This window comes from Lathamus discolor, chromosome 5 (genome assembly GCF_037157495.1).
Source record: "Lathamus discolor isolate bLatDis1 chromosome 5, bLatDis1.hap1, whole genome shotgun sequence".
Lineage (NCBI taxonomy): Eukaryota > Metazoa > Chordata > Aves > Psittaciformes > Psittacidae > Lathamus > Lathamus discolor.
In genome coordinates, this window is record NC_088888.1 from 73,770,237 (window position 1) to 73,794,801 (window position 24,565).

At 41.2% G+C, this 24,565-nt stretch overlaps 1 protein-coding gene across 1 annotated transcript; it reads left to right on the top strand.

Moving 5' to 3' along the window:
- Positions 1 to 2,964: 2,964 nt before the first annotated feature.
- On the top strand, positions 2,965 to 22,976 carry RRAGD (Ras related GTP binding D). Its single transcript, XM_065681247.1, has 7 exons — positions 2,965 to 3,275; positions 10,188 to 10,483; positions 10,898 to 11,097; positions 12,077 to 12,191; positions 17,856 to 17,998; positions 19,679 to 19,827; positions 21,670 to 22,976. The coding sequence occupies exons 1-7, from the start codon at positions 3,128 to 3,130 to the stop codon at positions 21,819 to 21,821; spliced, it is 1,203 nt and encodes a 400-aa protein (XP_065537319.1). The 5' UTR covers positions 2,965 to 3,127; the 3' UTR covers positions 21,822 to 22,976.
- The last annotated feature ends 1,589 nt before the right edge of the window (positions 22,977 to 24,565 follow it).

Below are 24,565 nucleotides of genomic sequence, written 5' to 3' on the forward strand. Positions count from 1 at the left end.
GATAAAAATGCCTGTATTAAAGTACTGGTTGAAGTTAATGTTAGAACAGTCTTTGATCCAGTGCGAGTTGCTTCCAAAGGTCCCCCTCTGGCTCAGGGGCATTCTCAGGATGATGGCCTACATGGACAAAACACTGAAGTATCACATACACCACCTAGTTACATGACAAATATATTCTTTTTAATGGTGTCTTTTTTGCAGATGATTCTACTTTTTTTCACTAAGCCATTACTATGGTATTCATTCTGTGGTGATAGTCACGCCGTAGATTCACATCAAAACCGTTGGTGCTCTGCAGGAGAGATTTACTGACTGAATTTTGTGTTCCGATGCCTCTCTGATCTCCGCAAAGCTTTGCTGCTGTATTAGAAGTACAGCACTCGTCTGAAGTTTGGTGTCATTACTGAAATTGGAATGTAACTGCTAAAATACATAAAAATACAGTTTTGTTCCCCACAGATGATCATTTTCTTCTCTCATTTCCACATTCAGGATAGGTCCGCTTCGTGGGAATTTTATTCTACTTGATAACGGTGTAAAATTCCGATGCAGTCAAAGTATTTGTGTGACAGTTCAGCTGTATGTTAAATAAGTTCCAGATATGTAAATTTTTGCAGGACTGCTTTGGCTATATTTGATCATTATGACTGAGAAACAAGATGTTAACACATCACAGAAAAACACTTTTCTTGGCAGTGATCTGCCACCAATGTATTTAATGTGAGTTTTCCCCTTTTAACAGAAGCAGGATGAGGCGCTGTCATGATCCTACAAACCAAGATGCAGATGGGCTCCTGTGATTGTCTGGATGTCAGTGGGACAATTCCCTTTTTAAATCCAGACAGCTGATTTTGTATTCTTCTGGATTTATTTTTTTTACCATTGGGAAGGAAATTCATGAGGGGATTCCCTAGATGCTTGAAACAGAAAGTATATCACATCTATGCACCACAGCTTCCCACAAAGTCCAGCCACATCTAGTACTGTACTTGTTGCATATGCAAAGACTCACCACCTTGTCTTCCTGCCCTTACTACAAGTCCTGTGACGGAAGGCTGGGTACCATGCAACTGGCTTCAAAGTTACATGACCTGATGCAAAAGAAAGAAGAAAATGGCCAGTTGCAGAGGGAACAGAGAACAACTTGGTGGCAAACTGACAAAGGAGGAACAAGTCCTGAAGCTTATGTAGATAGAATCAGTGACAGATTATATTGCCAAGGGCTTGGCAGAAGCGCTTCAGCCCTACTCTAAAAACCTGTCTGGCAATGGGCCTAGCGTTTGCGTGGCTTTGAAGCCAAAGCTGCGGTCAAGCAGGAGGTCATTGACGCCACTATTGTGGCAAGAGCTGCACTGTAACCAGTCCTTTCATTCCTGAGCTTCTACACCCTGACTTAGTATTTAAATATCTCCAAATTATTCTGTCTCTGTCTCTCACTGGTGATGTTTCATACCTCTCCGCATAAAAGAAAACTAATACAGACAGTCATTTCTAGGCAAGACACGCTCCCCATAGCTGGCCTTGAACCTTAAGCCCTTTCTGCACAGATGTGGTCAGCTGGTGAGTGAGATGGATAGTCCTTCATTACAGACCTGGAAACTCCTCCTCTTCCCATCAGGAGTTTTCCACAGATGAATGCCCTCCCCAGGGCTGCCCCAAGACACAGTGCTGAAAACACAATGGTAAAAAATCCTGCTCCAAACTCAAGTCCTAATTCCTTGCAAGGGATTTAACTTTGAAATGTTTCCCATAATCTTTTGCTAATGTGTTAAAGCAAAACTTCCAAGCTGTTGAGAATTAAGAAAAGCGTTTTGATCAATTCATGTATCAGTCACTATGTGGAATGGTAGGGGGATTACTCCATCTTCCTCTCCTGAACAAAAGCATGCCTCCATTACCTCAAGTGTTTCAGTGCAGCTTGGAAAGCCTGGTAAGAAGAAGGCTGCCACAGTGTAGAGGTGGGAAGATAATAGCCCGCAGGAAATACATGGAGACTCCAAACGTAAGTCCAACCATTACACTGAATGCAGGGAGGAGGCACAGGACACGACAGGAAGAAGCAGTATGAGAGAAACAGAAACAAGAAAATTTGTTGCCGAAGAATCGGGAACTCATCTGCCAGTCACCACAGTGGACAGCACGGAATGACAGCCAGCGACTAACGCACATGCTCTAGTGCTTAGACTGGTGCAAGACAGCAGCAGCAGCACTGGAAATTCCTGAGAAGGGGCTGGGCTGAGGGGCCGAAGGTCTGTCTGTATGGTGCAGGTCTGGAGGAAGCAATGGCAGGCAGTCCAGTGCACCTGTTTGTTAGGGTCTTCAAAATGCCATCCTCTTCAGAGGGTTACCCCCACGGGTTTTAGTCCCCATTCATCCAGATTATTATTTCTGAAATAATCTCCCACCCACATTATAGGTATGTTAGCACCTACCAGTAGCGCCTGCCCTGGCATTTTGAGCCTAGCCATACGCCCGCCCGGTCAGCATGGAAGGAGCAGGGGGCACACCACAGCCAGCGCCAAGCGGGCTCTGCGGGCTGAGCTGACCAGAGTCCCACTATCTCCCACATACTGAAGGCAGAAGGACGTGTGGGGTGATGCCGGCGTGCCCCACAGCCGCTTAGGGGCTCCGTGCGGGGTGAGGCACACGGCTTGACTGACCTGGAGCCCCCGAGGGCAGGCTGCCTGTAATAAACCCACCAGCAGCAGCGTCGGTGCTGCAGACCAACGCTCCCCTCACCCTCCCGCCCCCCCGCACGCTAGGGCCAACGTTCTATGTGTGCGCTGCTCCCACGGGTGCCTCTAGGCCTGCGCTGGGAAGCGGCGGCACCCGGCAGGCCCCGAAGCCCGCCTGTAAGCCCCGCAGCACCGGGGCTGTGCCGGCCAGCGGCGGCGCTGGGCCTAACCGCCGGGCTCGGGCGAGCGCGGAGGCCCCGCCGGCCCGTGACCGGCCGCGTCAGGTGACGCGGGTCACGCCGCTGCTCTCCGTTGCCGCCCCGCCGCCGGGCTGCGCCGCGCGCTCCGCCGAGGGGAGGGGAGCGGCGGCAGCGCGGTACCTGGGCCCCCCGCTCCCCGAGCCTGCCCGGAGGCACAGGGGCCCTCGGAGCCCCGCCGGGAGCGCGGCCGGCATGAGCCAGGTGCCGAGGAAGCTGCAGGAGGAGGAAGAGGGGGACGAGGAGGAGGAAGAGGAGGAGGAGATCGTGGGCTTGGCGGGCTACGCCGATGGGGCCGAGTCTTTCTCGGACGGCGACGCGGAGAGCGGCGGCGATGAGGCGTGTGAGTGCCACCCGCGACGACCCCACCGGCACCGGGGGCGGCGGGGAGCGGCGCCGCGGCCGCCGTGGGGCTGCCCCCGGCCGCAGAGGGGGCTATGGGGCAGCGGCCGGCAGCGAGTGCGGGTGCGGGGGGAGGCGAAGTGTGGGGCAGGGCAGGCCCCGTGTGCACGGAGATGCGGGTGAAGCGGGGCAGCTGACGGGGACGGGGAGGTTTGGCTCCCGGGGCCGGGCCTGCCTGCCTGCCTGCCTGCGGATGTGGGTCAGGGAGGAGGCAAGGCTCCCCGTGGAATCGGGGGTACAGCGAGGGTGAGCCAGGGAGAGCGCTGTGGGGGGAGACGTGGCGTCCGGAGGAAGGGCGGGCCGCGGGGGGCCGGGGGTGAGCGGGGATGCCGCGTGGTGACCATGGGGGGGGGACCGGACGAGGACGGGGACAGGGTGCTCGCTGGGGGCGACCGTGGGGCCAGGGAGAGCAGGGAGCTCTGAGGCAGGAGCAGGGTGAGGGCTGATAGGTAGCAGGAAGGGCTGGGAAAGAGGGAGGAGGAAGCGAAAGGAGTGCAGACGGTGTGTGTGCGGGTAGTCTCCTTTCAGTGTTTTCCGTGTCTGGGGTGAGAGTTACTAGCTCTTAGGGGCCACAGCCTGATGAAGTGACTTGAATATGCCAGGGAAGTGGTGGGGTTGGGTGTCAGGCTATAAAGGGCAGTGGCAACACGCAGCTCCGTGTCCAGGGCTGCTCTGCAGCTGTGAATGTCAGTCCCCACAGTGGCAGGTTCCACTGAACGTCTGCTGTGTGTCTGTGCATACGAGGACCCACGTTAGTCACTGCATATCTGTGTCAGCATGGATGGTGATGCTAGGAAGGACAGGCTCACCAAGGAACGCAGTCTCATTCAGTAAAAATAGGCAATGCCAGCTCAGAGCCTGTTGCTTTCATTCAGAGCCTGAATTCATTCTTCTGAGACATATTTCACAAGGGAGCTTGGAGAACTTTCAGTATCTCAGAGTGAAAAAGAATTGCTTTTCTATAAAAGCATAATAAAAGGCCACATGTTTTAAGGCAACTTTGTTTATTAGCATGCAGAACCCTTCTCCTTAATGGCCTGGTCCTACAAGCTGCCATAAGAATTATCACCCTGACTAATGCAGTTTGGGGGGGTGTCAGTGCTTTGAGTATGAGCCTTCATGGTTAAAGACTGTGGGAATGCTAGGGTGTAAGAGCTGTAGCTGAGACTAATTAAAGCGTTACTTGAAGCTGCTAAAGAATTGCCTTTATTCCCATGCAAAGAGAATGTATTTTTAGCATATTTCTTTTGTGCTAAACTAACTTAGCATTTTCTGTAGAGAAGTAATCTGTCCTCTGTCCTCAGAGGAATTGATTTGGATATTTTTCAATAAGAACTTTGTTAGACTAAGCTAAAAATTTCAGTTGCTTCTTCACAGTAACACCAGACTATCATACATAACAGAAACATTTACACCCTGAATAGCAGGAGAAGACAGTCCATGCAGGGACCTTTTTCTAATACAGGATTAAAACAAAGGCCCATTTTAAGAATCCAGATCCCCTGGCTTTCATTTTGAATTCCTGCAGAAAGAACCATAGAGCATCTCTAATAGAGGGTGTTAAGATTTAGGTCTCTGTTTTGTGTATTTAACACTGGGCTGCAGAGCAAGGTGTTTTCCTTTTCCTAGTTTTTGTCCTCTCTCTTCCTCATTCTGTACAGTAAGTAGCCCAAAATGCAGTGCCACAGCCTCTACTTTTCTACAAAGAAACAGTGGAAAGGGCAACATGAGAACATCTTCAATCCATAGCTGTTGAAAGTGAAGGGAAAAGCCCGGCTTAAAAAGTAAAAGCATAATTTGTGCTTGTAGGCATGAAGAAGATTTCAAAACTTCATGCTGGTTGTCTCTCATCCTCTGCTGGTCTCTTGTCTCCAGCCTGTCTCCCATGGCTCTTGTACTTTTCTTAATTTATCTTTCTTTACACGTAGGATCATATTCAGACCTTAGAGCACTTAAGTTCACGTAAAGCCTAGTAATGTTTTGATATAAGCAATTAAAAAGTATTCAGAGGAGGGGAAACCCTCTGCGGAGTGTTTGAGGAAGTAGCTTTAAGACATATCATTGCGGAGTGCTGCACTTGTGGCAGAGTGGAACCAGGTCTTCTGGTTCTGAGTCTTCTTTCGCCACAAGAATTTCCTTCCACCAGATATTTCTGCAATGTTTATGAACCCATAGTAGCTGAACAGCTTTCGTGATTGTATATAAGCTTTTTCTGTTAACAGTTTTGGCTCAGGCCATCAATTATCATTGAAGATGTTCACTGTATGTGTCTTGTCAGCACTCCAAAGTGCTGCAGTTATCACAGTCACAGTAGTACTGGAAATGCTATGCGATCAATGGGCTCAAAGATACATGACTGGAAAGTTTGGAACTGCCAATTCTCCTTTACACAAAAAGGTTGAAATATAAATCAACATAATTGTAATAGTGGAGGAAAAAACCCTTAAAGAGCACAACATTATTAGCTGTATTAGTTTAAAACTAGACTTAGGCTTGTTACTTTACAGATGGTAACATGAGCAAAATAATTTCTTTTGTCTTGAAGTCACTTGAGCAGATGAACTGCAATGCTTTATTTGGATGTTTGAAAACTGGTGATATCTACAAGTACACCTTCCACTGTGGCATCCCTGTCACACATGCCTGTGAAGCACTGATAAATCACCTGCTTTGACAATTAATTGCAATTAATGTGGAATTCAGGATGGACATCAAAAATTATTTTAGTTATCAATTAATATCTCTAACAGTGTGAAGGAGATACTGAAATATTCACTGTGTACTGTGCTTCCTGGTGAGACAGGTTAGGACTGCTACGTGCAGTTTTCAGTTAACTCCTCAGAGCTGGGTTCTTCTGCATGTTGCAAGGCACGCAAATGGCACTCCCTGAGCAAGGACACTGCTGCAATTACAGAAATTTTGTAAGGAATCAGGTGCTTCTCTGTGGGGAAAGTGCTTTTGGGTTTGCTAAGCTTAATTTGTGAATACTTCATAGAATCATAGAATAGTTAGGGTTGGAAAGGAGCTTAAGATCATCAAGTTCCAACCCCCTCTGCCATGGGCAGGGACATGTCACAGTAAACCATTTCACCCAAGACTCCGTCCAAGCTGGCCTTGAACCCTGCCAGGGATGGAGCGTTCACACCTTCCCTGGGCAACCCATTCCAGTGCCTCATCACCCTTACAGTAAAGAACTTCTTCCTTGTATCTAACCTAAACTTCCCTGCTTAAGTTTGAACCGGTTACCCCTTGTCCTACCACTACGGTCCCTAATGAAGAGTCCAGGATGCAGCCTCTAACCAGCATGACTTCTGTTCTTTAGAATTCTGCAGTTCTTCAGCAGTTTCAGGTAAGGCTGCTGAGAAAATTTGAAATAGGAAGGGCTGTTGATATACCTTAGAACCTGGCATTTTATAACATTTATTCTTTGCAAAACTGAATGAAGCAGGAAATATGTTTAATCACACAACAGGGAAAATTATTTTTCCCGTGTAGAGAATAGAGGAGAGTTTCTCTTAAGCATATTATGATCTCACTTAGTAACCTAGTCTGGGAAGTTGCAGTGATACATCTACTGGCATTTCTGTGGCAAATTAAAGGAGGGGTTGTCATGTACTCTGCAAAGGAATGTGGGCAGGCAGTGCATCGTCCAAGTCCTTTACATATAAGGTAATCTCTTAACTCTCTCTCAGAGGAAACTGCTATAGCAGCCTTGCTATCTAGTCAGGTTTGGATGATACTCATTTACATTTCCCTGTCTTTGAACTGGCAGGATTTCAGAAGCTAAATAACAGTCTTACTAGCCAAAGAGCTGGTATTCATTCTCATCAGTAACTCTGTTTGCGCTTGCAACTCTTGGGGTTTTTTTAGTATTGCTTTAATATAAAGCATTTTCCTTCTAGTAAATACTACAGTCCATAAAGATCTAACAACCTGGAATAATTTAACACAACAACAATGTTAAAAGCCCAAGTTATTTAAAATGTATTTTTAGATACATGTGTGGTTTTAGCCTATTTTTTAAAGAAAAAAAAGTTATGTAGGCAGCCTGTTTTGAAGTAATCTCATTACTGGTCAGAGCTTTGGAAACTGATATCTACCAACATTTGAATGAAAGATGTCTCAAAGATGATTAAGTTCCCTCAAATTTTATGAAAACTGGCATTCAGAAGAGAAACCCAAATGGAAGTGTTCACAGAGGGACAGGCGAGCAGATTCTCTGTGGCAGCAGCTGGCAAACTGGTGGACGTGTATGTACATTCTGACCAACCACTATGTGTTGAGCTCCAGATCAGCCACAGCATGTCATGTCTGTTATTTGTAGGATATGTTGTAAGACATACAGGGGGAAGTTGGTGTTATTGTGGTGGGGAGAGGAGGGAGACAAAAAGTGCAAACCTCCAGCAAATTAGACTTCGCAAGATCTGTTGCGTACAGAGCAAATGGGAGGTTTTTCAGCTCTTTGGAACATGCAGTAAAGGTTCGACCAGAAGACTGGTCTTCACATGCCTTTATAAAGTTATTATAAAGCTTTGAATAAATTATTTTCCCTTCTGATGGCCAAAATGCAAATTGCATGATGCATGGGTAGATGTACATTAATGAAATTGACTCTGCATTTGGCAGCTGTGGAAAAATTGTGCATTGAATAAAAGAGTAGGGTGGAGGAAACACTGTTAAGTCCTTTACCTTTGGTTTGCTTTATTGACAAGATTGTACCCACCAAACATAAAATATGTCAGCCTAGGGCAGATGTTTACTATTCCTCTATGGGTGTGAAGTATTGTAGACACATTTTCTTGCAGCCACAGGAGGGTACTATCACTGTTGAGGTTGACAGGAAGAATTGAGCAGCAGTTTATTACTTCCTAAATTTGTTGTCTGTGGATCAGCAAAAGCTGGCCAAGGCTGTGTAAGGACAATGAGATTCTTATGAACAGTAGAAAACCTATTGCTGTTCTACTTGAAGGAGTTTCATCTGCACACTGTTCCAGCCTGGCAGTGTTTCCTGTGTGGTAATTGACAAGAGCACAGTAAGTGCTAATACCTGTCAAGGCCTTTCAAATGTATTTAACATGGATAGGATCCCACCGATAGTGAGTTTTTAACTCCTGTCAGTCACTCTGGTGACATGGGCCCACACTGAGTGGCATAACCACTCAGGAGCCAGTAGATGGTGCCAAGGGATGTTTTTTGCTAACACTGCAAGGCCTTCATTTGAGAAGCCCTAATTCTCTAACTGAAGCTCAGGACATGCAGACTGTAACACAGTTGGCTGTCCTCCTGTCAGGTGTGTGCTGCTCTTGTGTTTCTAAAAGTGGCAAGTGAGGCTTGAGGAACACAAGAAGACAGATGTGATCACCACCCCTAGGTGCAAAACATGCTCCTAAAGGATTCCTTCAAGCTTTCCATGTTTTTTAGCCCATAAGGCTATGTAATAAATTAACAGGTTTGAATTGTTGTTGAGTTTTCTTGGTTTGGCTCTTCTTACTTTTGGTGTAAAATTGATCACTTAATATATGCAGGGCATGTGCAGGAAGGATCCATATGAACTAATGTGTGTTCGTTTTGTCTAATTAAACATTTATCCCAGAAGAAAAAGAGAAAAAAGTGTAATTATGTTGAAAAGTCTGTACTGCAGTGGGTGGGAGGTCTGCCTGACAGCTAGTGTGCTTAGCCTCTTGTCTGATCAGTATTTTAAACCTGACCACTGTGTGCTGTGAGCTTTACTCTGCAGATGTCAACTCATTGACAACTCAGGGTTTTTTGCATTCCTTGTCTTTGACACCACCCATAGGGTATCACAGAGGTGTCTGAAAGCTTCTTACATCTACGTGCAGTACTGTTTCCAGCTCAGCACCAAAGGACATTTCAAAATTACAGGCCAACTAAATGCAGCAATTTAGACTGCTGTAGCTGTTTTTATTAGAGATACCTGAAACTGGAGTTGGTATGCTTACAGGCATGGATACATTCATGTCCTTATACAGATACAACAGTATAGTTCAGTCTTTTAACTACCTTTATGCTAATATAACTTCATTGGCACTATGACGGCACTATGCTCTGGTTTAGTGGTATCAGTTTCAAACTGGGGATAGGCAACACAATGATGTCAGTGTGTTCCCAGGGCTTTGTTTTGCAAATAGACAGAGGAGATGCTGTAATCTTATTTATTAGAAAACAAACTTTTACAGATCATAACACAAATTACTCAACAGCAGGTGAAATCGTAACCACCTTAGAAAAGAACTCCTTGTGAGCTCAGTACTGTGTTGTAAATCTGAACAGAGAGGAAAGGTGTGCCTGTTAAGTTGTCCCCTTCCTATGACTCCTGGGATGTGGGGTTTTATTTGTGTATTTATTTACTTTATTTATGTATTTAAGAGGAAGAAAGCTCTCATAGAGGGTTAGGAAGATGACACAGATGTAACTAACACAAACATTTCTTTTTTCCAGCAGCGTGATTTAGCTGTCAGTTGACAAGGGTATTTGTTACAGATGATATTCTTTTAAAGAAGAATGTATATGGGATAGTGTTAATTAGAGTAAAATTGGGTATTTTAGGATGTCTGTGTGTGATAACACATTTTTCACATACAAACTGAGCAAACAGGCCTTCTCCAGTCTCTGTCTTACAAGTGGGAAGTAGGGTTTTTGATACTATAGGCTAAAGGGGCAAATCATTCAAATTAAAATGTCCCTAGAACTGCTCCATAAGCTTAAAAACGGTAACATTTGCATACATCCAAGTCAAAATATCATGAAAATAAATGTCAAATGCATTTTATCTGGCAGTTGCTAATTATATTGCCATAGTATATTACTTTTCTTCTTATGTGATTTTATTCAGTTTTGGATTTCAATGATCCCTTCAGTACTGAAGTTAAGCCAAGAATCCTCCTCATGGGATTGAGAAGAAGTGGGAAGTCTTCCATTCAGAAAGTTGTCTTTCACAAAATGTCGCCGAATGAGACTCTCTTCTTGGAGAGCACAAACAAGATCTGCAGAGAGGATGTTTCCAACAGCTCCTTTGTCAACTTTCAGATATGGGATTTTCCTGGGCAAATTGACTTCTTTGACCCTACGTTTGATTATGAAATGATTTTCAGAGGCACTGGAGCACTGATATTTGTTATTGATTCTCAGGTAAAAAAGGGGCTTGAAGCTACCTTTTTGTTTTCTTCTTGCAGCAGTAGGCAAATGGGTTGGAAAACCTAGATTTTTTTCCAAACAAATAAATAACCTATATCGCAAACACACATTGAAAGAAAGTCACTAAAACCCGGAGATCTGCTTGGGTATTTTTAATCTCTCTCTACAGTATGTTCAAAAGTTAACTAGTTTGCTTTAACATCTGCAGGTTCTTGCTCATATATCTGATTTCTGACAGCATGAGATTGGTGCACATGCTGGATGTAGGCTCAGGCTTCTGCTTACAAGAAATAAACAAATTAAGCTGTTGTTGAACTGTAGCATTATCTAAAATTGAGTATTGTAAAATTTTACATATATATTTTAAGAACTTTCCTACAGTTGTAGCTTTTCTTTTTTCTTCATTAGGATGATTATATGGAAGCATTAGCTCGGCTGCATCTTACTGTTACCAGAGCCTATAAAGTGAATCCAGATATCAATTTTGAAATCTTTATCCATAAAGTGGATGGTTTATCTGATGATCACAAGATTGAAACACAAAGAGATATTCACCAAAGGGCAAATGATGACCTTGCAGATGCTGGATTGGAGAAGATTCACCTCAGGTGAGAAAGCCTGCTGTGCAGAGAATCCCAAAAGAGAGCAGCTTATTTGACAAGTTACCATTTTCTGTTCTCTTAAAGTACCTGGCTGCAAGCTTTTGATATGTGAAAGAAAAGGATAATCAGAGACACTGCATTTGACCTGAACCAAACAAAGTATCTTATTTCTGATAGCTGTCTTGGAGAGAAAGATGGAGAGATGTGCTTAAAACCAGATGACAAATATGCCAGAGTCCTACCCCTTTTGCTGCAGCTGCTGTCTTGGAATAAGTTGCTTGGACAGTGGCAGCAAGCAGTAGAACTCCAGCCAGTAGAATGTATACGTCACCTACATCACTTTTGTCGCCTCTGAAACCTCTGTGCCTCACAGCCCCCTCCCAGTCTCAAGTCCTTACTGCTGCAGCCTGCTTGGAGCCATTTGGGAAGACAGGTGCTGCATCTTTGCCTTAAGTCTGCTGATAAAGCAGAGTATTGTAGCAAAGAATGAAAAATTAGTGGGTTAGTGGAACTAGAGGACATCAAATTGGCCTGGCTTTCTTAGCACTTAAAGCCAAGTACAAATATATTAAAAACAGAGACTTGCTCTGTGAACATGCTAGCTTTTTCCTGCTCTGAGCTACTTGACTGCATTGTTGCACTGATAAATGGGTCCGCAACTTTTAAGAAGCAGGTTAAACCATACGTACTTATAATATTCCTCTCATGCAATTTGGAAAGTATTTTCATAAGAAAACCAAGGTGGGAGTTGCATCATGATGTTCTACATCAAGGTGGTCTAGTTTGCAGTGTCTAGTTTGGTTTTTTTCTTAAACAGTGATGAAGTTCTATGCTTCCAACATAACGTGATTTTTGATCACAAGGGGTAATTGCAAAAGTGTAGGCACTTGCTGTTTGACAATATTTCATTTCACTCATATTATGAAAGGTACATCATGTTCACAGTATGTGGCTAAAAGGAAAATGTGGTGACGTTTTTTTCCAGCTTTTATCTGACAAGCATATATGATCATTCTATATTTGAAGCGTTTAGCAAAGTGGTACAGAAACTGATTCCACAGCTCCCAACACTGGAAAACCTGCTTAACATCTTTATTTCAGTAAGTACTTGTTATATACTTTGTCTGTAGATCCGGCTATGTCCAACATGCATGTTCAGATACTCTGTTCACTGCCTTCTCAGAGATAATGAACAATGTGAACTCTCAGAGGAATTATCAGAACTTAGTTGAAATGCACTCACATGCAGCTTAGCCTCTCCTCTCTGCCTGTTAAACAGTGTTGCTGAGCTGCTGAGATACTCACAGTTTTTCCTGAATCATATAAAGTGGGTTAGCAGTCATCACTTTTCGGCTCATACATTAATCTGAATGTTGCAAAGGTCTGTGCTGCATGCATTTAAGTAGTACTTAAAATTTGGATAAATAAATTCCTAACGGAGCATTACCTACATTATCTAGTCTGACCTGCTATGTAGAGCTGTCTGTAGTGATTCCTAGAATTAGTTCTACTTTGTATCAAAGTTTACCTCTTCTCTTGTCTTGACATTTTTAGAGGTAGAGTTCTTTTCACCGCTTCTGTAGTAACTCTGAAGACCAGTTAAGGAAGCTTTGTATACCTAGTGGCTTGTTATCACTGTGGAGGTAAATTGCTTGCTCCACTGCTCCTGCATGTGTGATCCCTTCCTGTCCTTCATACTGGTACTGACAGCCGCCATATCCCTCATGGAGTCACTGTGACACACACTAATGCACTGTTCAATTAAAAGCAGGTCATGGAGGAGTCAGACATGCTCTTGTTTTGGCACAAGATAAGAGTTGGGAACATGTGGTCATGAGCAAAGGGGAGCACAGTAGGTTGTGAAAAGGGGGAACTCTGTTTTGGTCATCCTTAAGTCAGATCATAGCAGCTTCTGAAAGTGTATGCTTTCTCACAGTATTCTAATTTTGCACCTTTTATCTGGCATTAATTTCTCAAGCTCCAATTTCCAACCATGGTATTTTGTTGTGCCTTTTTGTGATTTTGATGTAATGAACTTACTTAGTATTATTCAACAGCCTGAAAGATAAAATTAGATTTCACAGTTTTTCAATGTAGGCTGTGAAAGCAGAGAGAGAAAAAAGTTGGATGTGTTGCTGAAAGGGAGAGCTAGGATTAGAGGAAAGTCTGTCCAAAACTTACTCTTTTACTATTGAGGAACAAATTAGCTATTTCATAATGAGTAGTTTGTTACAAAAATCTGTTTGTACCAAGATGGCTGTAGCAGTTATCATTGAGTCTCAAACTCAGAGTCAGGACAGTAAAATAATGAAAAGAGTGATGACAGCAGTTCTGCAGCAATTTGATATTGAATATGCTACACAGTCTTAAAGAGAAAGCTGTCTGAATGGGAGTCCTCTTTGTGCCAGTCACTCCATTCACTCATACTGCTAGTCAGATCTCTGTATGGGGTCTCCTCAGTGTTTGGAATTGGCAAAGAATTTGTACCAAACCACAAGATGAATCAAACACAGCCTGCTTCCTGAATGACTGACGACAGTTGTTTGTGTTTCTGGAACATCCAGATCCAATAATATTTAGAATAGCAGGTGTAAATTGTGAGGAAGAGCAAGTCTTTCAAATGAATGGGAAGTCCAAATAAGTGAGAGAGGTACACCGTTTGCACTATTCAGTATGGGAAAGTCTCGGGCTGCTTCTTATCTCCAAAGAGAGTAAAGTCCAGTTTGTTAATGACCTTGAGCAAGGCGTAGCTGCATCACTATGTCTTCTTGTCTGTTTTTACAAGTATCTTCTATCTATAGACAAGAGACTTAGAATGACTATTTGCCACCACAGGAAGAGTAAACATCACTCTCCAGAACTAGTGGGAGCCTCTTAGCAACTTTGTGACAACAAATCTTGACATTGGTCATGCTATACCTCAGGAAGTCGGTGTGCATGTATTGGTGTTCTAGTTTGGGTTTTGCAGCAGTGTTCATGAGGATATGCATTGATTTATGCCATGGAGACTTGCAACACAAAAAGCTGATGGCTGCAAAAATAGAACTGTGATCACTCTGAAGTTTACTGCAGGTTTTTGCCTAACTTTGTAGTGCCACAGTTTGTTCGCTTATACATTTGAGGAACCATCAGTGTGATAATACTGCTTCTACATTCTTTAATGTAACTACTTGTAAATCATAAAATAGTAGTTGATCTGGCATTCAAACGCCATGTAAATCTCACTTGACTAACACTCTTACCACTTCATATAGAAGGGTGTCTGTTCGTCAGTTACTGTCACCACTCAATCAAATTGCGCGAAACAGGAATGTGGATTTTGATTTTGGGGTTATTGGGTTTTTTTTTCTTGGAGGAATGTTAAAAAGTATGTATTAAAAACAATGAATGAGTTATCATGGTTGCAATAAAATTAAGTACAGATTTGTTTATTTAAATTTAATAATATGGAAACTCAAATGTAGAATTTAAAATTAAAATTCATTCATGAAGTCTGCTGTTTGCTGTAAGACCTGTTAAAATAACTGTCCAGATTTCATTCCTAACTGTAACTGGTGATGTTCTGTAAAGTCTTCTAAAAATGACATTTTAGGGCCAAATTTTGGCTTACTCTTCAGGCTTTCAAGAAGGAAAAGGGCCCATTTACCTAACCTAGGAATTGGAGTAATGCTACCAGTTTTACTGAACCCATTTCATTTAAAGACTAGAAACTGCCTACTTTACCACACCCATAATAGTTGAGAAATGTGGTTTGAATTTGAGCTACATCATGGTTTTTACCTATCCAAAATCCCATCTATTCACTGCAGATTTTTCACAATGGCTGTCTTGGTTCAGATTAGCCGTAGTGTATTCTTACATCGCTTCAGAGTGCTTGATAGAGCTTCTAGTTCATGTTCCATCTTCTTTCCAAGCTGTAGGGTTGTGTCAGAGGTAACTAGTGCTTAGTCTGACCCTGTTCTCATTGAGATCAATGGCAGCATTTCATTCAGTTGCATAAGGCAGCTGTTGGCCTTTGTTTCTCTAATAAGGAACAGTCCTGCTCTAGTAACAGAAACAGCTGATTTCTTACTGTCATTTTCCCTGACTGAGCATTAATGAGGTAATATCTCTTTGAAGAGTATGTTTTATCCACTGTTTCCTGGGTTTTTATGACCTGTTTGTACTGGTATTGTTTTCCCTTGAGCAATTTCCTCACAAGCATTCTGCCAAATCCTTTGCTTTTTCAGTTAAAGTTGTACTTTAACTCTGGCAAATTAAATCTTTGAAGTCATGTTGGTACAATTTAGTGGTTACTATTCCTGGTAGTCCATCCTACCCTTTCACAGAGGTTTCTGTCACCATACAAAGTTCAACAGAAGTAAGTTTCTCAGCCTGTCCTAGCATGATGTATTAGTGTCAATTGAAAATGGGCATAGTTTAACACACCAAGGTCTGCCCTTTCCAGCAGGCATAGCATCTTAAGATGAAAACTTTTTAAACTGTCACTGCAAATACAGGCAGGCTGTAGCAGCTGGAGTTCTGAGATAGAAAAATCACTTCTCATTCTTAAATGTTATTATATTGTCACTTGCATCATAATAATTTATACCTTACCTGTACAGCTGAAATGATCATGATCTCTCTATCATACACAATTTTATAATTGAGTCCTCACGAATGACAGTACAGGGCTTGAGTTCCAACTTATTTTGTCTAAAAGGATTTGTATTTTCAAATATGTATTTTGGCAATGAATTATGGCTATATACTTATATTTACAGGTGAATCTTGGCTTAATCTTATTTGACAGCATCTTTTGAAGTATGTGTGGTGCTGTCAGAATTATTATTTAAAAACTATTGCATATGGCCAGAATAACCAAAATAAATATACATGCATTTTTGTTCTTAGTGCTCAGAAAACACAGACTCACAGAGCCATGTAGGCTGCCAGGGACTTTTCGAGGTCAGTTCCTTCTCAGAGTCAGGCAAGCTAGAACAGGTTGCTCATGCCTGGGTTCAGTTTAGCTTTGTGTATCTCCAAGGATGGAAACTACAAACTCTCAGGTCAGCGTGCTCCCAGTGCTTCACCACTCTAATGCTCTTGGGTTTTTTTCTTGTATCAAGTCAGAATTCCAGCTTGTGCTTTTCCTCCTTGTCGTTCAGCACTGTAGCTCTGAGAAGAATTTAGCTGTATCTTCTGAGCACCCTTATATTAGGTATTTGTAGATAACAATGAGCCTTCTCCAGGCTGAAGAAAGCCAGTTCTCTGAGACTCTCAGTGTACATCATGTGCTTCAGCCCATGTACCTAAGATATCCACAGTGTGTACATTATTTTGAGTATTATTTTTACTAATGACTTGATGAAATGAGCCACTCAAGGAGTCTTCCATAATGAAATGCAAGAAATTCACCTCTATAATCTGTTGTTACTGATGGATGTTTCCAGCCTTAGCTGTATGTGCAATGGTGGAAAAATTCAGCTTCTTTAAGAAGAAAATGCCCCAAATACTGCTGGCTATTGTTCAATAAAATACCTAGTGTTGACATATTTTTACCTATTTCAGGAAGTTTGGAAAGTGAGAGGGTCACTCTGGTCTCTTAACTGTGTGTTAAATAATTGACTTAGAAAAGAAAGAAGAAAAAAGGCAAAGTTCTGTAACTGCAAAGGAAGGTGAAGCCATTAAAACTTGTTAGGGGGTTGCAGTGTGTTTCTTGGTAGCTGTGACAGCAGACCAAACCATATTAAAAAGGGAAGCCCATATATGGAGAAAATTCGGTTTGATGGGAGAAAGTTGCTTTTCTTCCTGTGTAGATGGATTCTGAAGCATATTTTATAGCTTGTGCTTTAGCAATACTGGGAAATTGCCCTTTGTGTTCATGCTGGGACAGATGCCCAGGTGCAATCCCTTGATACCAGCAGGCAAGTCTACTGTTCCCAGTTAAGCAGTACACATTTTTTCCTCTGTTTTTTTTCCAGGAAGCAGAGGCCCATGGCATCTTACAGTATCTATGCAAAGAGTATGAGCTAGCATTCCTGGCTAGCCTCTGAGAGCTGAGAATATGATACATCTCCAGCATGGAGAGAGTCTTAATCAGCTTGGCAGGATGACAGGAACATAGCTGTCATCACATTAGCAAGCTTTAGCATTACAAACATGGCCTTAACCACCAATGCTACATGAAAACTGAAAGAGCACCATCAAAATACTGGGCTTGCTCCTGTGATTCTAAAAGAGGTTTTAAGGAGTCAGACAGTAAACCAGCTACAGGACCTGATGAGACAATTTCTCAATTTCCTTGAGAAATTAGTTCTCAAACGCTACCGTCTTCTTTGTCCATCAGCCTCTTCTTTTTCTTCTACCTGCTTACATGTCCAGCTAGAATACATTTAAATGACAGCTCTCTTTTTATGTCCATTGCTACAATCAAAAGTCCCTCAAAGCTTGATCTTGGAAGATTTACATCCCCCCCTTGCATTTTCCACTGAAAATAAATGTAATCTCTCCAGATGTTTTCCAGAGAGGGGAAGTTTAGGCGTGTAACTTGGTGTTATGTCTGCTCAGAGGCAGAAACTGTTGAAAGGTCTATGAGCATCAAGGTTTGCTACAGATGACAGTGCTGTATGTACAGTTCTTTCAAAATGAGCTTGATTGCAGTTTAACTTTTATTTCTTCAGCATAGCTTTTGTGTAACAGGCAAGTAGGGGAACCAATAAGCTTGGTATTAATTTGAAAACATGGCTTCTATTTTATTTTTTCTTTTTTCTTCTCTTAAATAGAATTCTGGGATTGAAAAAGCATTTTTATTTGATGTAGTCAGTAAGATCTATATTGCAACGGACAGTACTCCAGTGGATATGCAAACTTATGAGCTCTGCTGTGATATGATAGATGTTGTGATTGACATTTCTTGTATATATGGGTAAGTGAATCGCTAATGTTTTTCATAAAACTTTGTACCTAGAATTTGAATGGCCTCAAAATTAGAGTGATGTGGGTATAAACAATAATGAGAATGTGTAATTTGCCAGAGTAATTTGTCAGGATAGAAGAGAAGGAGGAAGCAGCAGGTCTCAGAGGAACAGATCCCTTGCCAGCAACAAGCACTGTTCCCCTTCCCATCCTCTTTTGTGAACACTATTCTCTTTTTATGGTGATATTTGGAAGAAGGGGTGGGAAGTAACCCACTGAAAAAAAAGGAAACATTATCTTTTTGTTCCCCAGGGACAAAGGCAACAGAAGGATGCCTCCCATTAAAAAAAAAGTGGGGCCACATTTAATTTTGTTTACTTTAATAGCTAGTGGCCTCTGCTGGCCTCAGAGTGCTGCTTCACTCTTCCTTCAGTTTGTCCTCTTTTCCCTGCATGACCTTTGTGGTTTGATTAATTTTTTTCTTTTCTATATATATATATTATTTTTTTTATTTTCATTTTCCTTTTCTTATACATTAGCAATTGGAGATCTCCTGGGGTAGCATGTACATCTCCTTGCAAGTTATGTTTTAATTGGCTTGGCTCCTGGCCAAATGTAATGTGAGCTATTCCTGAGAAAGGCAGGGACACGTTAAGATTTAGTGCATTAAGATGCATTAGACTTGGAAGCTAAACTACAGCATGCTTAAAATGTGCTAGACTTTGGTAGTCTTGCATTCTTACCCACTGAGGGATTTCTTGCCCTCTTGGAGAGTACAAAAAAGAATCCTAGTGCAGCTGTGCAGTAAGCATTAGAACTTAACAGCAAATTGTTAAATACCTTTCTCTTAAGTTTATACATTCTACTGTGTTCAGATCTTTGAGTCACTTTAGTGACTGCACAAGAACAAAATGTCACCTTGCCACTGTCTTTGTGTAACTATTTAGCATTTACCACCAGAAATCTCCTTGCCATGTTTTTAGCTATAGTCTAACAACATGGTACTACAATTTATTTCTTGTCCTCTGTTCCTGGAGCACCTGTGGAACTTGCTACATTAATGTATTACTGATACTAGTTGTTCTGGGAGGCTGGTGATAACCCATTTGATAAGATCTGTATGTGTATTCAGGAATGAGAGTAAAATTACAAGGTACAAAACTAATAAAGTTATCATCATGACACATCTGTTAGGGAGAAATCTCTTTTCACAATGTGATATTGCAAAAGCCAGCATCTCATGACGAAAGTCTCATGATGGCTTAAACTATCAGTCAGCTGCCACTGCTCAGGCAAGGTTACTGGATTTGGAATTACCAGTACAGACTTAATGGTTCACAGGTTTTAGATAAAGTCATAATATAGCACAGCGATAAGAGAACCTTGCAGTAAATGTCTGGTAACTAACAGAGGGTAAAATAAGGCTCCAGTTTAGGCACCTGGCAATCAAACAATCTGATTTCTGGCCTCTAAATCTAAGATTCGGTGTGTGATAGGGTAAATTATTTAACCTTTATGTCTTCTTAGTTGACATTGTGTGTAGTTTGAAGAAGAGTCTCCTCAAAAAGTTAAAATGAAAATTTCATAAAATTTGAGATTATCTGGTGAAGGAGCCAGTGTGGAAGTATTTCTGTTAGCTCATCTGGTGGCTTATCTTTTCTTGTTTGTTTGTTTGAATATTGTCCTTTAGGCTTAAAGATGATGGCACTGGAACTCCTTATGACAAGGAATCAATGGCAATCATAAAACTGAACAATACAACTGTCCTTTATTTAAAAGAGGTGACAAAATTCCTTGCTCTTGTTTGTTTTGTCAGAGAAGAAAGCTTTGAGAGAAAAGGTATTTTTCCCTTTTGTAGTATTGCTTTACTTTTATATTAGTGAGTTAATGAATAACTATGGTTGCCATTAGCTGATAACAGTCTCTAGCTTTATCCCAAATATTAAAGGTAAGTGTAGTTTGATATAGCTTACATAACATTTTGAAAGGCATGAAGTATTTGTGCTGGCATTAAGATAAGATGAAATCACAAATGTATTTGACAACTTTCTGATATGAAAGTTTATATGCAGTGCAGTAAAGCTTCCATCTGCAACAGTAGAGTATGTCAGTTTTTCTTGGCTAATGTTGATTTGTACCTGTGGGTGCCAGCAGACGCATTTGGGACAGCTTGTGTGCCATAACCAAGGGGAAATTATTCAAACTCTTTGATAGAAAGAAAGATGTTCTTGCTTTTCTCATCTCTGAAAAGAGGGTTTTGATATTTGGTACCCAGGTGGCTTTCATATTTTGCATTGAAGTACATAAAATTTCTTGATTATCTCTCTGACCAAGGTCAATACTGAAAGTTTAGTTTGTGATCATTCTGCTTGCTCTGAGTTACTGGTCTTAGAGACATGCCCTGGGACCAGAAATGAGCAATGGAAGAGTGAGTGATCATCTGGGCTGTGTCCCCATCTTGTGATATTAATTCACCAGTGAGCGCTGGTGTGTGAATGCAGTACTCGTACCATGGCTGTTGGCTGTGTGACAGGCTATTTAGCTTTTATTTTATAAAACTTCAACTGGTTGAATTTCTCTTTCATACCCATACTACCTTTTTATCTATGAATGCAGGATGCAGTCACTTTCTTTTTCTGCTGTAAGAGTGTTACTTCAACATACCTACTAACAACACTGTTTCAGAAAAGACATCATGTTGAATAAACACCCATTAGGGTTTGTCCACAACTGTACCAGGTTGTTGTGTCTACATGCTATGTGCTGTAGTCTGTATTCTTTACCAGTACAGTTTGTGTATTATAATACAGATTAGCTTTTGGTGCCAGATGATATTCCACATAATATTTTCCTGAACTCTGGGGAGAGGGAAAATAATTCCTGGAAAAAACAGAAGTGTACCATGGTAGAATTAATCCACTTAAAATATGTATCGTCTCCTGGTAGGGAAATTGAAGTGAAAACTGCAGTAATAATTTGAATTAAGAAAGCTTTAACGTTAACTTTGAATGAGGTCATAGGGTCAATACCAAAATTTTAAAATCGTAGTGCAGTATTACACAACTGTAACACCCAGTAAGTCTTCCGAGTGACTACCAGTATGACTTCACAGCTTTTCTGTGGGATCACATTAAGCCCACTCACATGGTAATGTTATCTGCTTGTTATGTATATGTGTAATCTTAACAGCGTGCCTGTTATTTTTCAATTACAATGTAAGATGAAGTATAGCTGGCTGTTATTTGGTAATATTTCTATCAAGTATCCATTGTCAAAAATGAAAATCCTGATTACTAGATGTTACTTAATTTTATCATAGCTGTCCTGGAAGGCAAATTTACAGAATGACACCATATTCTATGAAAGATTTAATTTTTTCTTGTATACTGAGCACTTCTTTAAAGGTCTTTATGAAGTTAAACTTCATTATCTGCCAGTGAACTTCTGTTTTTTCTTAAGGCTAATAAGTATATTTAATATCAGTGTGGAACTGTAATGCTCACTAGATCATGTATATTTATCAAACATGCTTTTGCTTAGCACAGAAAAAAATGCCTGTAAAATTCACTGATTATGACCTTCAGTATGTTACTTCACTAAATGTAGAACATAAGCAATTTTTTCATGACCTGATTTGTATAAATGTTTTTACTAATGTGAAAAATATTTCTCTCTCTGTAGGATTAATAGACTACAATTTCCATTGTTTTCGAAAAGCCATACAAGAAGTATTTGAAGTAAGAATGAAAGTAGTAAGATCTCGAAAACATCAAAGCCACATGCACAAAACCAAAAGACCCACTCCCAATGGGACGCCAAGAATGCCACTGTAACTGAGGTTTTCTGGCAATGTGGCAAGCAAAGTTTTCATGAAGTTGATGCAACTTCTGCATCTCATTGCACTGAGTGAAGAGGAAGACAAACGGGACTGATGTATTACATGAATTTTCCCTGAACGTTCAGAAAGCACTGTTTAATATTTTTATCCAATCAGTTTTTTCATATAGTGAGCACTTTGAGCAAAATGTTGTATATATATAAGCATTGAGGTGAACACTTGTAAGAATTTTCTTAATATATGCTGTAAACCTTTTTCATGCCATAGTAAGAAAAAACAGCTGTGACAGAAATACTGGGTACATAATTTGCACTTTTTCATGTTTTTCTTGTGGAGTTGGACTTTGATAAACTTAGTTTTTATGGTGATTTTGATGCATGGTGTCAGGTAAAATGTATGCTGTAGTTTATTTACCTGCTACAATCAAATTGGTTAGTAAACAATTAAGAAAACTTGGTACAATGCCTTTTAAAATTTGTGACAGCTAATACCTAACATTCATACAGATCTAATTTCATATATTTTTCAATTTGTAAACTGAAGAATAATTTTGAAGTATTATAGCAATAAGCACCTTACCAGGGATCATAACTGGTAGGTAAATATTAGCTTTTATAAAACAAATAGCCTTTTGGCCAAATTTCATCCGGAGTTCTCCATAACACTGGTTATGCCCTCTGTTGGGTCTGTTTTTATTATTTACCTCAGCATATACCACTAAAATACCTTTCTATAAAGATATTTGTTTTGTAAAATGGCTCTATGTTGCACTGGTATTTTTATAAGGCTTCAGAGGAGGGTGTTCTATCTGAATTTACGTTACTAAGTTTGTTTTGAGAGCCTGCACATCTACACTTGGCACAGTGAAGAATCTGTATGTATTTCCACCTTGATGTTCTGATGTACTGATAGGAAGTCCTAAAGATGTGAGTGCTGGGTTCTGATGCCCTCGAACAGGGGTACGCCTGTGACTGAAATCAAGAAGAGACCATTAAAATGAGGACTGGACAATACCTGCTGTAGTAATCAGCGAACGTCACTACTTTATATTTTACTATTGAACATGGGCAGACTTACCACAGGATCAGCCAGGACAAGCAGAGCACTCTCAAACCTAAAAAGAAGTAAAACTTGCTTTCCGAGTTCTGTATTCACTGGTTTTGTTTAATTAATGATACAAAATTATAGTTTCTGGTCAGAAGAGCAGCTCTTTTTTTTCCCCAGTCCTTCCACAAACCAACTGCATGCGCAGTCCAGTGGTGTTGGCAGCTCTTGGGTGTGGGTAAGAGTTGACCTGAATGGGAGACAGCTTGCCATACACTACAGACAGGTAAGGGGAGGTGTACTTCACTCATTCATAGCTGATGTGCTCCTAACTCTGCAGAAAGACAGGTGGATGGAATCTGAACGTTTTCCCTTAGCCAAGGTAAAGTATATTGCTGCATGTCTGTCAGTGAGTTAAGACTCCCAGTGTCTGCTTGTTTCTGTGGAACGAGGGGCTAAACTTGTGGTAAACAAGTCTAAATTCTGTTGTGGTCTGAATGCAAATGCAGAGTTTATGCTGTATACTGGCACATCTTGAAGCTGTAGAAATATACTGAATACAGGAGCTGGTAGAGCCAGTTGGCATGAGTGCTAAAGGCTCTCTACACAAATATCCGCCAAAAGGGAGACCAGTAGTTTCCAAACCCTTTACTGCTGCCTGATGCAATGATTTATTTTTTTTTAACAAATAGTCTCTTTTGGCATGAGTCTGTTGAATACGTGTGGAGTTCTTAGAAAAAGGTGCTAGTCATTAGATGGAGCTCAGCTCCACCAAGACTCACTCAATAAGTAATGCAGTTCTAGGTGCTCAGGAAGGTGAGAAACGCTGAGAATAGCAAAAAGTACCAGTCCTTGTGTCAATGTGAAGCGTAATGATAGTAGCTGTAATCAAAGCAGAATGCTTCAAAAATACACAGTTCAAATTCCTTTCGTACTGTCACCACCTGTCATCTTGGGTGAGGACAGCTCTTCTGACCGAGCCCTCAGTTAAAGTAACACAGAGCAGTCTTCAGAGTTCATCAAAGCAGTGGTGGGTAAAAGCCATCTTCTGATAGTTCTCTGATCCACAAGGCTTCACTGAAGGACTGCCATAATCCTGTCTCCACATTTTCATTCTTGTTGAGTCCCACTATCAGGTCACAGTCCCTGTCCTTCTGCCTTTACTCCTTCAGGTATAGGTGACTCTGAGACAACAAGCACCTACCAGGCTAGACCAGACACTTGTTTTTTTTCTTTTAATTACTGCTTTTTAAGTAAAGTATCTCATCATACTGGCCATGATAGGAATCGTAACTAAAGAATGTAGTTTGAATATATTTGGCCTAAGTTCTATGTAGTCGTGCATGCCCTTGTATTTGGAGACTATTAACACAGTGAAGTTAGCTCTTGTAGGCCCATTCAGAATTTGGCACAGACTATGTTACATAATTTAGTGAAGGTGACTTTTGCTAACATAGAAAATTTCTAATTGGGTATTATCAGAGTAAGCATAATTTGTATCAGATCACTTATGTTTCAAATGTGTTTCATTATAACACTGAAAGAACATTAAGAATGCGTTAGTTTTACTGTTTAACTTTGATATTTTCAGTTTAGGTGATGACTCGCATGTTTCACTTTTGAGTAATCATTTTCTAATTGGAACCTCAGATTTTCATATTGTCTGAAGTGATTGAGCACTGAGCGAGGCATGCA